The sequence below is a fragment of the Callospermophilus lateralis genome, unplaced genomic scaffold (genome assembly GCF_048772815.1).
Source record: "Callospermophilus lateralis isolate mCalLat2 unplaced genomic scaffold, mCalLat2.hap1 Scaffold_96, whole genome shotgun sequence".
In the NCBI taxonomy this organism is placed as follows: domain Eukaryota; kingdom Metazoa; phylum Chordata; class Mammalia; order Rodentia; family Sciuridae; genus Callospermophilus; species Callospermophilus lateralis.
Window position 1 is genome coordinate 577073 of NW_027517776.1, and position 16238 is coordinate 593310.

General features: G+C 31.5%; 1 protein-coding gene across 1 annotated transcript in view; it reads right to left on the reverse strand.

The window, feature by feature from the left end:
• LOC143641315 (cadherin-10-like) overlaps nucleotides 1-16238 on the reverse strand; it is a 104992-nt gene that overhangs the window by 33534 nt on the left and 55220 nt on the right. Inside the window, 3 exon segments of the mRNA XM_077108579.1 lie at nucleotides 5111-5278; nucleotides 5664-5783; nucleotides 8034-8328. Of these exon segments, the coding sequence (XP_076964694.1) occupies nucleotides 5111-5278; nucleotides 5664-5783; nucleotides 8034-8328 (583 nt within the window).

A 16238-nucleotide genomic window follows, 5' to 3' on the forward strand; every position in this document is an offset into this window, starting at 1 on the left:
ACCTAAGTTGTACGAAACAAGTTCTGTGAGTAAATGCTAGGACAGCAGACACATCCTTAGCTAGAATGTAAAGTAATCTCTTCCCTTTGTATTTTGTTTCAGTGTTGTGTAAATAGCTGTATCCTCTGAAAATTTTGCAAGGGTTTGCATCCCATTTGTGGGTCAGGTCTGTATGTTTTGCCTGAGTCTCAGTTGCTAGTCTTGTATATTAAATCAAGTCTCTTGAGTCCTATTGCTATCTTGACACTTGCAGTTCCTTCAAAAACTGGAGCCAAATCTTAGACACTAACTAGGTGAATGAAAACCTGACCACCGGTTTAACTGCTTTTGCAAACTCTTTTTCTCTAGAAGAGGGGCTTCCTTTCTGATGTTTTTGTTTTGTTTTGCTTGAAAGAAATTGAGAGTAGAGTTCTGCAGCTGTTCTCTGCAACATTTAAGTAAGGATGCTGGGCCTAGCATGCTCACTATAGATGAGATATCCCTCATATAATCCTTGATATTTACCCTTTTCCTTCTCAAGACTCTCGACTCAAAATCGAATTATTTTTCCAGGGATGTTTTTATTAAAAATAAATAAATAAAATGTAATTTCGAAAAAAATCCTGTTGTCCAGTTGCTTTTGCCAAAATACAATGATCTAGTTACAGTAATTTAATATTTGCTTAGATTATTTCCATAAAGCCTATTTGGTTTTATTATGATTTTAGGAAATTCATATAGGAAGTGAACAAAAGTAGATGGATAGGCCTAAAATATTCAAATGGGGATGCATTACAGATATATTTTAGGTATGGACATATAATATCTTTCTAACTTTTGCAAAATGAAATAGCAAATCTCATGGAACATTGAATATTTGACTAATTTGCCCTGTAGTCCTCATTAAAGATAGTGTTAAGCAGTTATTTATGAGACAAGCACATTTACTTTATTGTGAAACTCATGATTATATATCTTTCCAGGTTTGAGGTGTTTTTATTTAATATTTGACCATAAATAAATGGCAGCTTGGCATCAGAACAAGAAAAACACTAAAATTTGAAAACTGAGATATAATCCTTGATATTTACCCTTTTCCTTCTCAAGAGAAAATCCATGTATTGAAATACTATTATATGCTATGAGAATTACTGAAGCCATTTTATTTATCTGACCTTATTGATTATTTGCAACATTATTATGAGTAACAAGTGATTTATATACAGGGATTGAGGTTCAGGAAAATCAAATTGCCTAATTTTATGCACTTTCAGTTTTTAAACTTATTGAGGCAACCTTAGAAAAATATTTTGAGTCACATGAATTAATTGTTATTCATTTAACATATTTTAAAATGTCAACCTAAATATTATTGATATGTTGGCTTAAATAATTGTCTTTTGTATTATAAGGATTCTTAGCAGCCTCCCCAGCATCCATCCACTAGATGTCAGTAGGACCCACCAGGTAACACACAAAAAAAAAATATGTCAAGATATTGACAATTGACATCTTGCAGGCAAAATTGCCCTAAACCGAGAACCACTGTTATAAATTCACACAATAAAATAAACAAACAAATGAGTCGGGACATCTTAGCTTGCATGGGTCCCTGTCCCTTCCAAATGACAGAAGAATTTATGCAGCATATTGAGAAATATTAAATTTGGATGATTCAACTTTATTGAAAGCTTAAGTTTTGATTCTACTTTTATAATATTTAAAGACGAAGATGCTAAAAGAGCAGCACTTGCACAGATCAACATTATTGGACACTAAATAAATAAACTAAGTGCTAGACAGTGAGTCAATGCCTCAGAGAGTTATTTATTTAGTCTCACATCAGGCCACAAAGTATATACTAGTGTCCAGTGTAACTAATGACACTGGAAAATAGAAAGTGCAGTTTAGTTCATCAAGGTGAAAATGCTCCCAGAAGTACGAGATCACTGAGTCTCATGCAGGTTGATCGCAGGATCTGCTCCTGAACTGCAAATATGGCAGGTTACAATCAAATCACTTAAACTCTTGTGCTATGCATTGAAAATGCAGTTCATTTGAATTAAAATTTGATGACAGTGGAATATATTTGACTCAAGTATAAGACTTGGAGGGGAAAAAGAATGGAAAACTATCTAACTGTGTCCTATACTGATGACATATATAAAGGACAATATTGGGTTAAATAATATATAATTAGGCCTGGGATTGTGGCTCAGCAGGAGAATGCTCACCTAGCACAGGTGGGACCCAGGCTCGATCCTCAGCACCACATACAAATAAAATGTATTGTGTTGTGTCCATACACACCAAAAATAAATTTTTAAAAAATACATGTATATAATTAAAATAAATTCCTCCTGTCTCCCTTTTTTTTAAACATGGCTGATAGAAAATTTACATTTACACATGTAGCAAACATTCTAAATTTACATTATATTGTTAGTAGACAGCATTGGTTTTCTCTTTATTATACCCACTCTTAGTTTCAAAGTTAGTATGAGATTTCTATGATACATTGCACATGAAAGATTACATAAACAGAACTAACTTTGTGTATCTAATAAAATGATATTAGAAATTAAAATCAAGTTTCTTGAATGTTAGATGATTTAGGCTATCAAATGACATTCTAATTGCCATGACTCAGTGTTCCCAATAGTCAGATACAGTTGCAAATGTTTGTAATATAAAAGATAATTTAGCAAATAAAAATCACTAAATCATGTTTCCATGCATATTTTAAAATAATGAGTCAGGAAGCAGGATGTGCTAAAATCCCTTTAAATATATTGTGCTTCACATTTAGAATTGAACATTGATGTCAACACATCTCTGTCATAACTATTACTTTGGCCTTAACATCTTTAACCACTCATTTTCTTCTCATTTATATAATTGAGATCATAACACTGATCTGAATGAGTTGTTCTGATTAAATAAGGTAGGTCAATAAATAATATGGCACAGTGTCCTATAAAAATGCCATTTAGAAAATGCAAAAATTATTGCAGTGTTTTCCTTTCATTATTATTAGCATCTTAATGATTATTATTGCCATTATTACTACAGCAGGGCTTATATATTGTGCCTAAGAGATGGCAAACAAAAATTTCAAGTTAATAAAATAAAAAGAAATATTTATTAAATGAATGAATAAAGGACTCACAGCAATTGAAAATATAATCAAGTGTATTTTCATTGATCATTACTGCCTATAAAATGTCTAATTTTCTTAATTTAATTAGAATCTATATATTTGCTTATCAAATGTGCCATTAGTGAATGGACTGCATTTTAGACTACTGAGAATTTAAGAATATAGTACTAATCCAAATGATTATTAACTACTGATAAAATACATTTTTTTTCCAAAATACTTTGCTCATTGTACATTGTGAAATTAATTAGTTATGGCTTATTCTCTTCAATTTGCATGTTCATTCTCCTGGTAAAAGGCTCAAGATAAGAGGTGGCCAGGAATACATTTGTAATCTAAAATTTGTTTTATTTAATTTTTAATTGGTGCATATTTATTATACAGAATTGTGGGTTTTAATATGATATGTTCATACATACTTTAAAACAAAATATGATCAATTTCACTCCCCAATACCTTACTCACCCTCCCCTCCTCCCTCCCTCAGTCCTTCTTTCTCCATCTTAATGATCTTGTATATTTACAGTGTTCTTTTTTTCCTGTTATAAAATTTCTTTAAAATTGTTTATATCTTTAAACCTGTTTTATGGAATTATGTGTATTTATTATCAGTTTGCTTTTTATTGTAAATTGACAAAGATAATGTGAAGATGAAACCTGATTTCTTGAAAATAGAGTACATGGATGCCATCCTTCCTCATTGTCCTGGGCTCAACTTTATGTGTGATGGGCACTTGCATCAAACACCCAGCAAGCAGTCGCCATGGGTACAGAGGCAGGCCATTGGTCTTCTGAAGAAGGTTCTATCTGAACTTAACATTCCTTCACATAAGTAATTGTAGGCAATATAATTTAAAAAATACACTACTAATAATCACATTTTGATTAAAAAAACAGAGAAAAGAATAAAATGCTTTCAAATCATCAAACAGTGCTGGGGCTATAGCTCAGTAAATAAATAAAATAAAGGCATGCTGTCCATCTAGAACTACAAAAGTAAATAAATAAATAGCAAAAAAAAAAAAAAGAAAAAAAGGAACCCACAGTGAATTCTTACACTATCATTCATTCTGAGTAATAGTCTTCAAAGATACAAATATCACAAAATAGCCATTGCATTTTATATTTTAACATTTAATTAGGAAAATATTTAAACCAAAACACTATCTGAAATGGAGATATATTTAGAAGTAAATATTCAGCAAATGATGAGAAATTAGATTATCACTAGAATTTGATTTTTATGTCTCATTTCTAACAACATTAAATTCCATCTTGAAATATAGGCTCTTTTAGAATAGAAAAAAATTGATTTGGTCTTGGGTGTGTCCACTGAGACTCATTATCATTCTCTCTATGTACAATTAGGCATGTAGTCACACAAATTTGTACAAGAAGAAAAAACAATAAATGTATGTATTATAAGGGAAGAAGCTAAGGGGTCTTAATATATCCTGAATTTATTTTGAGGATTTGAAGTGTTAACAGTTGACATTAAATACACAGTGATTGGAAATATTTCTCAGGTTTTGGAAGATTTTTCTATATAGCCCTTTCTGATGAAGTATTTATAATTTGTCAAATTATATTTTGTATCATAAAAATTTACCTTTAAGCTAGGGTCCTTTTATTAAGTTCTAAATAGAGAGGAGTGAATTGTTAATTATAACAGTGCATTTTCAGTAAAATATTAAACTAAATGTATAAATATAAAGATGTTTGTTAATCACAGCTCCTGTCTGAATAAAATATGCCTGAAATATTTCATTTTATTTTGAATAACAGTGAACTCATCAACATATAGTTTTAGTTCATTTGTATAGCACATTTTCAAGTGTTTCAAATAAAATTGATAGTTCCTTTCTTATTTCTTCTTTTAACTCTATTTTGTTTTATTTTTCTAAAACTTTAAAAAAAATTTTCTAAAACTTTCTTCAGAATGAACATAAATGACCATTAAAGGCCACTTACTCTGTGGGAAGCGAGGTGGATTGTCATTGACGTCTGTCAGTGTGATGTTCACTGTGGTGGTCCCAGACAAACCTCCCATCTGGCCACCCATGTCTTTGGCTTGGATGACCACCTGGTATTGTTCTCTGTTTTCTCTGTTCATATTTGGTAAAGCAGTTCTGAGGATACCTGAAGAAAATACAATTACTCTCATTATTCTAACTGGATTTTCAGTTATTATTTGATTCAGCTCACAAGTAGTATTTTTAGACTAGTGAATTTTTAAAAGATATTCTTTTGATATTGATTTCTATTAATTGTAAAAATAATTCCATATAAATATTTTCTAGCAGTTCCCAGCGTATTCTAGAGTCATCTGAATCCATGTATAAAAACACGAAAACAATTACATTTCCATTAGCATATTTGATATTTTAATATTGAGTTTTGTCATCTTTAAATGTGGCATCCTCAGACTTTGAGTATTAATGCTTTGTTCTCATTCTCCCCTCTCTGTACTAATAAAGATCACAAAGATGGTTAAATGAACGAACACCGATTCATTATTCCTGACCTGTTTCCGGCTCCACAGAGAAATAGGGCTGCCCTTGAAGTATGCTGTAAATGACTCTGGCGCTGTTCCCATAGGAAGGGTCATCGGCATCTGTAGCTGTGACTTGCACCACAGAAGTACCTGAAGTATCCAAACTCAGCTTAGTTCTGCACAGTACCAGAAGGGGGAGCAAAAGCACTCGTTTTCATTGGAGACTTCATTGATGTTTGTCTTTAATAATGACCTCTTAATAAAATTTTACATATAATTTGGATGATAATCAAATATATGTGTGTGTGTGTGTGTATTTCATGAACTACTAAAATAAAGTTCATATTTATAAGGGCTTTATAGTAAGATGATAAAATATAAATATTTGATTTTTATATTTATATAGTGTTACTGCAGTTCAACTTTAAGTTCAACTGCATAATCTATATTTAATCAACAGTATTTTATGTATAAAATAGATAATGCTGCAGTTTTTCAAATGTTAACAAATATGATCATTTTTCAAATTCTCAGTTTTGATATTTAAATTTATTTTTATATAATAGATTTGTTTTTTTTTTGTAAAGGGCATATCTAAGCACAAAGTAATAAGTCTGTTCTCTTCCTCACCCCTGCACTAATTAACTCTAAAAATAATTAACATCTGATCTAGAATACATCTTTATGAATATATTAAATTCTAAACATAGAAACAATCTAAGATGATCCTAATTTTCATGAACTACTAAAATCTAATAAAGTTCATGATATTTATAAGGGCTTTAGAGTTAGGTGATTGTCCCAAGCCCTTGGAATTTAGTAAGTAAACATTAAATAACAATCCAGACCAAATCTTTTGAGAATTGCAGTTTAAAACATTACTATTTAAATTGTTACATGTGAAAAAAAAGTCATCATAGCGGTCACATCAGTTTAAAAAATGTACATACATTTGAAAAGTGTGTATTTGTATTAAATTCAAATGTGTGTCTCTCTAAAAATATTATCTAAATTTCTTGGTGCATTTAATTCTTTGTCATCCTCTATCTAATTAAAAATGACAGTATTAGCATTATTCTCCTACAAATATGTTTATTTTTATTTAAATTGAAAAAGTAAACTCCACTTTCTTGAATTTTACCCTTTTCATGACTTCTGTTTTATAAGTTTCAAAATTCAACCTTGTAATTCTCTACCAGCAAATGATTAATTGTGTGTTTTCAACTGGAGGTTTATTTCAATTTGAGATTCATATCAGCAGTTTTAAATATATTGTATATTTTTATATGCATGTATATTTTATATATACAAATAAATATATGTATGTGTATGTATACATATATTTGTTATAATAAATAAGTATCTTAATACATAATAAGAAATAAATCAGTAATTGAATTCCATCATTTGGTATATATAGATAAGCTAAATAAACTCTTTTGGTAATTTGTAACTAATACACATAGCTAAAATTCTATATTGCATTAATAGTAATATTTTTCTTGTGTGTATGTGGTACTGTAATTAAACCCAAGGCCTCATGAATGCTAGCCAAATGGTCTTACACTGTGCCATAAACCCCAATCTTTTTATTTATTTGAGACAGGTTCTCAGTAAGCTACTCAGGCTGGCCTCAGGATTAGAATTCTCTTGCCTCCACCTCTCCAGTGACTGGATTTACATGTGTGAACCACTGCAACAGGCAATAGTATTCTTAAAATCATTGGCCACCTATATCTGTAGGTTCTTTATTTTAGGACTCAATTTTCCTAGGTTCAAAAATATTTTTTAAAAATGTACATCTACTGAATATGAGTAGAAGTTTTTCCTGTAATAGTCTCTATCCAATGTAGCATAGCTACTATTTCTATAGCATTTTCATTGCAGTAGGTATTATAAATAATCTAGAAATAATTTAAAATACATGTGTGGATGGGTATTCATTGCATGCAAATACTGTGCCATTTTATATGAGGAAATTGAGCATCCAAGAATTTCAGTATCTGTGGGTAGCCCTGAACCTGCCTTTGTGGAAAGAAAGAGATGACTATAATTATATCCTAGGACAGAATTTTATACAACTGTTAAACAAATCCATGTGACATAAAATTAATATTTTCACATTTTTCTATTGTAAGTCAATTTTTCATTAATTTTTAAAAGAAGATCTATCATATATATATATATATATATATATATATATATATGATTTACAAATTCATAAGCACTGTGAAATGAATTAATTTCTTTTTTCCTTATTTCCTAACTAAAATAATGTTAAACATGTAGTCTTGATAAGGAATATAAAAAATGTTTTCAGTAAATTTATCCTAATATTTTAAGTATTTCTTGAAATTTTTCATGTTTTAAATATCTTCATATTGCTGTAAATAAACTTACCTACAACAGACATTTCAGGAACACTAGCTGTGTAAATTTCTTCTGGAAATGTTGGTTCATTGTCATTGATATCATGGATTTTTATCACAAATTCAGATTCTGGCTCCACTGGCCGCAGAGTTCTTCTGTTAATTGCTTGTGCACATAGAGTGTAAAAGGCCTTTTCCTCCCTATCAATTCTTCTTGTGGCATGAAAATCACCTGTTTTTTCATCAATAATAAAAAGAGTTCCAGCTCCATCACCAGATAAAATATATTTGAGTGATCCATCTCCTTTATCTTGGTCTGAATGAAGCTATGGGAAATAAAAATGAGCATATCCATGATAATGTTTAAAGGTGAATAATGTTGAAAGAATTCAAAGAAGGTCCTTCAAATCCCATCACAGAATAATGGGGTCAGTAATCTTACTTCTGGAAATGAGAGTTTAATAGGTTTGATAACACTCATTTATATGCTTTAAGCACCAGGAATAGTCTTTTATGTATCATTGTGATTTTTTTTTATAAATGGGAAAAAGTAATAAAATGAACCAAAACCCTTCTTCCCTTTACTTGGTAAATAATCATTTTCATGGGCAAATAAATCTGATTGAGACAGCAGCCATCAGTCTTGATGTGTTGTTGTAAACAGTTCTCTCAATCTTTTGCTCTATGGAAAAGTCTTTAACTCTCATATTTTGCAGGAATTTCACCTTCTACAAACTTATTATCAGTCATTGTATTTCTATCGGGGAATTAGAAATATTTTAGGATTTGTAAGATACACAATGCTGAAAAGCATAGTGTATACTTTAGGAAAAATATACACCATTTTTGGTTCAAACAAAAGACAGTGACTACCTCTTAAATGTTTGTAGGTCTCTTAGCACAAGTTCAGATAGAAATCTACAAAAAACACACAATATATATGTCATAAGTCAAATTAAAAATTATTTGATCCTTATTACTGAAAAAAATAGGAAACTATAAAATTAAATATGTTCTGGCTTCTTGCCTTATCAAATCTATCTTCTTAAAATCCTTAAATGGCAAGACAATGCAGGGCAAGTCTTTTTCTTTCTTCCTTGCTTATGTCCAAAGAAAACCACACTCAATCTTTCAAAATTAATTCACATCAAGGAGCTTTGCATGCATCCACATGGACATCCCATTCCAGTACCATCACAGTGAATGCAAATGCAAACCCAGGAATCTGTGTGTCGTTGAAAAGTTCCGTATATTCTGCCTTTCACCAGATACCCACCTATATGGTCAGCCCTCAGACTTATGGATACAGGTATCAGTGAGTGAATTTGGTCTTAAGAAGACTTGGAGAAGAGATACCCATAGAACCTAAAGGAAGCCGAAGGATGTTTGAGCAGGTAGTAATGTGTCCCTCAAGCATTGTGGATTATAAAAATGAATATGGATTCTAGTGAGTGTATCTCTTGCCTTCCACTGGATTTGTTTCCTTAAGGAAGGAGGTTTGCCATAGGAAGCACGAAGTTTGGCTTTGAAAACCACAAGGATTGTAAGGTTTTCTTCACTTGTAGCACACAGCCAGTAAACATTTTTATGTTAGGATTACAGTTTTATTATTTGAAACAAAATATTACACTTTAAATTTTTATTATTTGCCTTAAGAAATATTTAATAAATTGTAGATTTTTCTTAATTTCTAATATTAGCACTATCAATAAAAGTAGTTTGATTTTTAATGATTATCAGTAATTTGTATTTACCTATCAACTCTTGAAAAATATTTTTATTTCTCTTTTTTCAGGATTGATAACTCATTATTACAAATATAATGCAAGACAGAAAACCCAAAAGGCATATTCACTTTCTAGACAAAGATAAAGAAATTAGAGAACAAAATTTTAAATACATTTTTAGCTATTCATAAACAGTAAGGTAGGGGTGGAAAACTCAGGAAATATCTACTTTTAACTGAAAAGCTCTCAGAAGTAACATATGATTGTGTTGTCCAGGGAACCACTCTCAAAAAGTCACAAGATTGATGCTTTTTAGTAAATGAAAATGCACATAGTTGCTGGGAAACTTTCCAATTATATGCATGTACCACACAGTGGCAATTTTCCATATGGCAGATTTAGGCATTGCACATTTCTTTCTGCCTGGGAATCAAAATAATTCAAGAAAAGAGCATTGATAATATCAATATCCATCATTTGAACAGATAACTTTATGGTTTGCAATAGACAGTTCTGATTTTTTTTATTCATTCAGTAATTTGAATGGATAAATATTTGTTTATTATCAGAAGAGTCAGGTACAACTAAATGAAATCAAAAATTTCATTCTAGTTCAATGAAAGATTCAAACAAAGTGTGGATGGATATTCACAGGACAGCTACCAAACTAGCCTACAGGAATAATGGAGGGTTTGTTAAGTATACACAACCAAACTACCCAATTAAGAATAAGAAGACATTTGAACTAGAAAAAGGTTTTCCATTTTACAAATTTTACATCTTAGAACAGAGGATGAATATAGAACATAGATTTTGGTCAAGGATATAAAGCAAGATATGAAACTGATTAAAATCAGTTCAATATTCTAATCATTTAAACATATTTATAAAGCTGCTCAAATGGTGAGATATTAATTTCTATAATGCTGAATTTTAGAATATAAATCACAGCAGAATTTCTACCTTTACTTATATTATATTACAGAGAGTAAAAATTAGATCCTATAATTGTATCACATACTGTGGGAGTTTCCATTGGATTAGAAAATTGTACATGTAGCAGGGAATCAAAGAGATGAGGATTGTAAGTCAGACTGTGACAGCAATCTGTATATTGGGTAAAAATGGGAGTTCATATCCCACTTGAATCAAAGTGTGAAATATAATGTAGAGAATCAGATGTGACTGTGTTACTATTACTGTCCTTGATGGAGTCTGCCTGCAAACGGGATATTCTGTCAAGGTATAGATAGGTAACAGCAGACATGCCTGCTTGCAAACGAGAGGCTCCTTCAAGGTTTAGATAAAGTAACAGCGGACATGCTTGAAAACGAGATGTTTGCTGTCCTTGGGAGGACTTGCCTGCAAACGGGATGTTCTGCCAAGTGGGCTAGGAGGGCGCTGAGAAAATTTTTATTATCTGTTCTTAACAAAGAGCAGAGCTCAACATACTCCGGGCCAAAAGTAGATTAGCCATGAGAAGCGGGTCACTTCTGATTAGAAAGTAAAACTTCGGTATGCTATGTTTAATTAGCTGAAAGATGTGATTTATTGATGTTGGAAGGCTGCCTTCTTTGTTCACAATACTATAAAAAGATTGCTTGTACACAATAAAGGACTTTTTTTCTGCTGCTGCTTCGCTTGCTATGCTTCTTCTTCTTCTTTCTTTTCCCATGCTGACCTGCAAGTGAATTACTGCTACATATAATATATCAAGAACTATGTAATGTTTTGAACAACCTACAATAAAAATTAATTTAAAAAAAATTGGAAAATGAAGGATGTCTACTTTCTCCAACGGAAATATAACTAAGAGAATAAAATAGTTATAATTCTAACCATCTCATTAGTTTTCTCTATGTATTTGTGTTTTATTGTTAAGAAACTATAGACAATAATTTTTTGAACTATACAATATTGAAGTAATGATAACTTGCATTTAAAGAAAACTTTGCTTACAGAGGGCCACAAGTAAACTCTATTATATTAGTTAAGAGTAATAAATAAATAAATATTTTTTTTTAAAAAAAGAGTAAAACATGAAGCTGGATGTTGTGATGCACGGCTGTAATCCCAGCTACCAGGGAAGTTAAGGCAGGAAGATTTGCAATTTGAGACCACCTTTAACAACTTAGTCAGACACTGTCTCAAAATAAAAATTAAAAAGGACTGGGGATGTAAATCACTGAAGAGTGTCCCTGCATTAAATTTCAAGTACCGCAAAAAAAAAAAAAAAAAAAAAAAAGACAGTAAGCAAAGAAATTTTTAAAAAAAAGAAACAAAGAAAAGAAAAAGAAAAACAAATGTTGGAACTGAGCACGTAGCTCAGTGGTAGAGCTTTTGGCTAGCATGTCATGTGTGAGGCACTGGGTTCAAGTATCAGCACCACCTAAAAATAAATAAATAAAATAAATGTATTGTGTCCATTTACAACTAAAAACAAACAAAAAGAAAACAAAGATTAAAATGACCTTATTTACTGTCTTGATATTAACCTCTGTTTAATGATAGAAGGGTTTTTAAAAAATTGAGAAATGTATAAGTAAAAAACTAAAGTTGATATCTGTCATACAAAATGAGTCAGAGAGATGAATTCCTATACTCTCGAGATTGGAGAAAATGCCTCTTCTCGAAGATAAAACCCATGGTTGTTAAAGGCAGCTCCTTGCAGGGACACTGAATGCTGATGCTTTCCTAGCAGACATAGGAAGAGACAAATGGGCAATCCTTCTCCTCTATTTTTACATATCTCCTTAGTTTTCCAGTCATCTTTTCTGAGCATACTCTATTCACATGTGCACTGGCATTGTTTCCTTCCATCATTCTGTGTATGTGTGATACAGTTTATTTCTTTTTCTGCCTCATTTACTAAGTTCAGACAATAATTAATTATTATGATTGTAACCCTCTAATTACTCTTCCTTTTTTTATTTGGATATGAGGCGTCAGTGCTTGAATTTGTTAAACATTTAATTGAATAAGATCACTTATTTTTGTTGCAGAGAAGAGGCATCAATGGAACATGTGTTAAAAAACATCATATCTACTTACAGAGAAATAACTTTTATAAGAACTTGTCTTGTGCTATTTTATTATATGAGACTAAGTTTTCTTTAAACAGGGAAAAAATATTAGATTATTATGGCTTTAGTTTCTCAGTAACACCTGTTTTTCGGTGTGAAACATTTGTGCCACAAATCTTTAAGAAGAAATTTATGTTAATACTGACCTTTTCTTTCCTTGAGGAAAGCCTATTAAAAATTCACAACCTGCTGTGTTACTTGTAAATTCACAAGCAGATAAAGGACATGGCACGATACATGACAACTAATGAAAATAGAACAACTGGTACTGCACTGAACATTTAAAAGTCATCTTCCTACGCCTTAACTTGATTCAGATATGTTTCATTATAACATCATTATGTTTGTTTATATTGACTAGTTGTAATATTTAAAACTAAGCAATCCATTTAAATTAAAGAATTATTTGAAATATAAATGATTAATAAATGCCTGGTAATTTGAAATGTAGCACATTTCTGATATTTTTTATAACATTTCTAATAAAGCAGTTATTTGAGATATTTACATAAAATAAAGCTTATAAGCTAAAAGGAACTCTGGATTACCCAGCTTAGGAACTAGAGAGTCAATTGTTTATTACATGGAAGTTAAATCAAGAGTAAACTCCAGGATGGGTTCATGTTGGAGGATCCTTGTTTCAGTGAAAATAAATACCAAGCCAGTCATAGTGGCACATGCCAGGGGTTTAGGAGGCTGTGGCAGGAGGATCACAGGTTCAAAGCCAGCCTAATCAGTTTAGAGATGCTGTAAGCAACCTGGTTAAACCCTGTATCAAAAATAAAAGGGGATGAGGATATGGCACAGTGATTAAGTGCCTTTGGGTTCAATTCTTGGTAGGAAAGAAAAGAAAGAAAAGAAAAGAAAAGAAGAGAGAGAGAGAGAGAGAAAGAGAGAGTGATAGGTGGGGGCGGTGGGGGAGGAAGGGAGTGAAAGGGATAAGGAAAGGAAAAGAAAAAAATACTAGTACTTCCTGTAAAAGTCAGATGACTAGTTCTGAGAAACTTCTTATATTGTTTATATTGTGAGATTCTTTCTTATTCATAATATTAAGACCATTTTAGATATTGGTAATTGTTAGTATTTGACTCCAGTCCAAAATCTGAGAAATAATTGTATAGATAAGTAGAATCACATTTATAGTGTTTATAGTTCTCTGAAAGATGAATTTTGATAAAAGAATCAAGAGAACTATAACATACATTCTCTGAATTTAACAATTTCGGTTCATTTTCATGTTCATTGTTGTAAAAATATCAGATATTGTTGAATAGTTTCTGACATACAACGAGCATTTTATGATTGATTTTCTTTCAAATAGCTTAGATATTTTATTGTTGCTGAAAAGAAATCTAGAATGTAGCAGATATCCTTTGTGATTCTGGTGGTATCAACATTAACATACTGCTCTTACTGGTCCAGTGAATTATATCTTATGAAAAGTAAGGCAATGACTCAAATAACCAAATTCAATAAAATATACCAGTGAAGGTAGCCTAGCATCAGAAATCAGCTGAGAGCACATTAATGCCAGCAAACACAATCTGGTCAGAAATAAATAAATAGTTAATCTTTTTGGGGGGATGGGGAAGTAAAATATGGACAGGGTGGTTGGCCTTGCGATTATGAGCCCCTGACTGGTGACCCTAATCTGGATGGTCAAGAAAGTTTGGGAGTTCTTTCTGAACCCATTAAGAATTCCTCAAGACTCTTCAAGAAATCAGTTTTCATATCAGTGAGTGCTGTACAATTCTAGAAGGTACCACCTTTTAGAAAATCAGTTAACTAGCCAGGGATGATGGTGCATACCTGTAATCCCAGCAACTTGGGAGGATGAAGAAGGAGTTATCACAAGTTCAAAGTCAGCCTTAGCAACTTAGAGAGGCTCTAAGCAACTTTCAAGAACTTGTCTCAAAATAAAAAAAATTAAAGGGCTGGGATGTGGCTCAGTGGTTAAATAAAACTGAGGTAAATCCCCAGTACCAAAGAAAAGAAAGTTTAGTAAACTTACATCTTGAAGCATATCAATTAGGGTTTTTTTTTTTTCCTAGTACAGAAAAACAGCGAGACAACATCAAAAACATTGATTTTTTTTTCATAAACATACTTTTATAGGCATTATCTACTTTAGAGGCCCACAATTAAAAAAGAAAAAAAAAAAAAAAAACGCCATTCTATATGGCAAGAACATCAGTGTCATGTATAATATACAGTAGACATATTATTTCTAACTTGGAAGATTATCCTTTGTAAATAGAGTTACAAAGGGAATATTTTAGAGAAAGTTTATATTATTTAATAAGTTAGTATCTTCCTTCTTATAGTTTTGAAAATGAACAAATTATGCGAACTATTCCTTTGTGGTCCAAAAATAAAAAAATGGTGGACATTGATACCTTATTTTCCCACAGTTTAGAAAAGTCTTAACAATTGTGGATTTACAATACATACATAAAATATGTATATATTCAAATATATATGAATTTTTTTTGTGTTTGGGGGTGTACTGGGGAATTAACCCAGAGGCACTTTACAACTGAGCTGCAAGCCCAGATTTTTTTTGAGACAGGAGCTCACTAAGTTATCCAAGGCCTTCTTAAGTTGCTGAGGCTGTCATCAAACCTGTAATCCTCCTGTCTCAGCCTCCCAAGACACTGGGATTACAGATGTATGTCACCATGCCTGACTTCATTTTTTATTAATTATGTGAAAAGAGATTGAAGAATAATTAGTAAAGGAAGATCATGTCAATTCTATGAACTGTGAAAGCAACTGAGAATATTTCTGTCCACCTCTTCACCGAAAAAAAAAATGTGTGATAACAGATGCTATGAAAGGAAAGTGAGGGCTAGGAATAAATACCAATGGAAGGAGTTTATTTAAATATTTCTTGAACTGAAATGTACTACACCAAATTGAAGATAATGGTGAAAATTCTGCATGTGGCGTTTTATGATTTCAAGAGAATTTAAGACTTGGCTACAAAGGGTGATTTGAAGGGGTTGCTAAGCCCATAGAGGTCCTTCGTCTACGGAGGAGAACTAGAAAGAGGAGTTTGGATGTTTATATTCATATGTTTAAAATAATTATTAAAATGAGAATTGTTTTAAGATGCAATAAATGTTATTGTATAAAAAAACTTAATTATATGTATGTGGTATGTATGTGTGAAAAATACAAAAACAATACTGAATGCAGTATCTGATAGATGCACAGATCCTCTGAAATATAGGGCATTAGGTTTAAACGGAAAAACTTATTCTAGGTTAACTTTCTGTGTTTTCCTAATCAAAAGAATAGAGAGATCAAGATATGAGGCTGTCATCAATAAAGCAGGCTGCTTCTCTGGCTGAGACATCTGCACCCTTATCAGATAGAAAGACAAGTTCCCCAGAACTACTAGATGTCATGTGTCCATAACTTCTC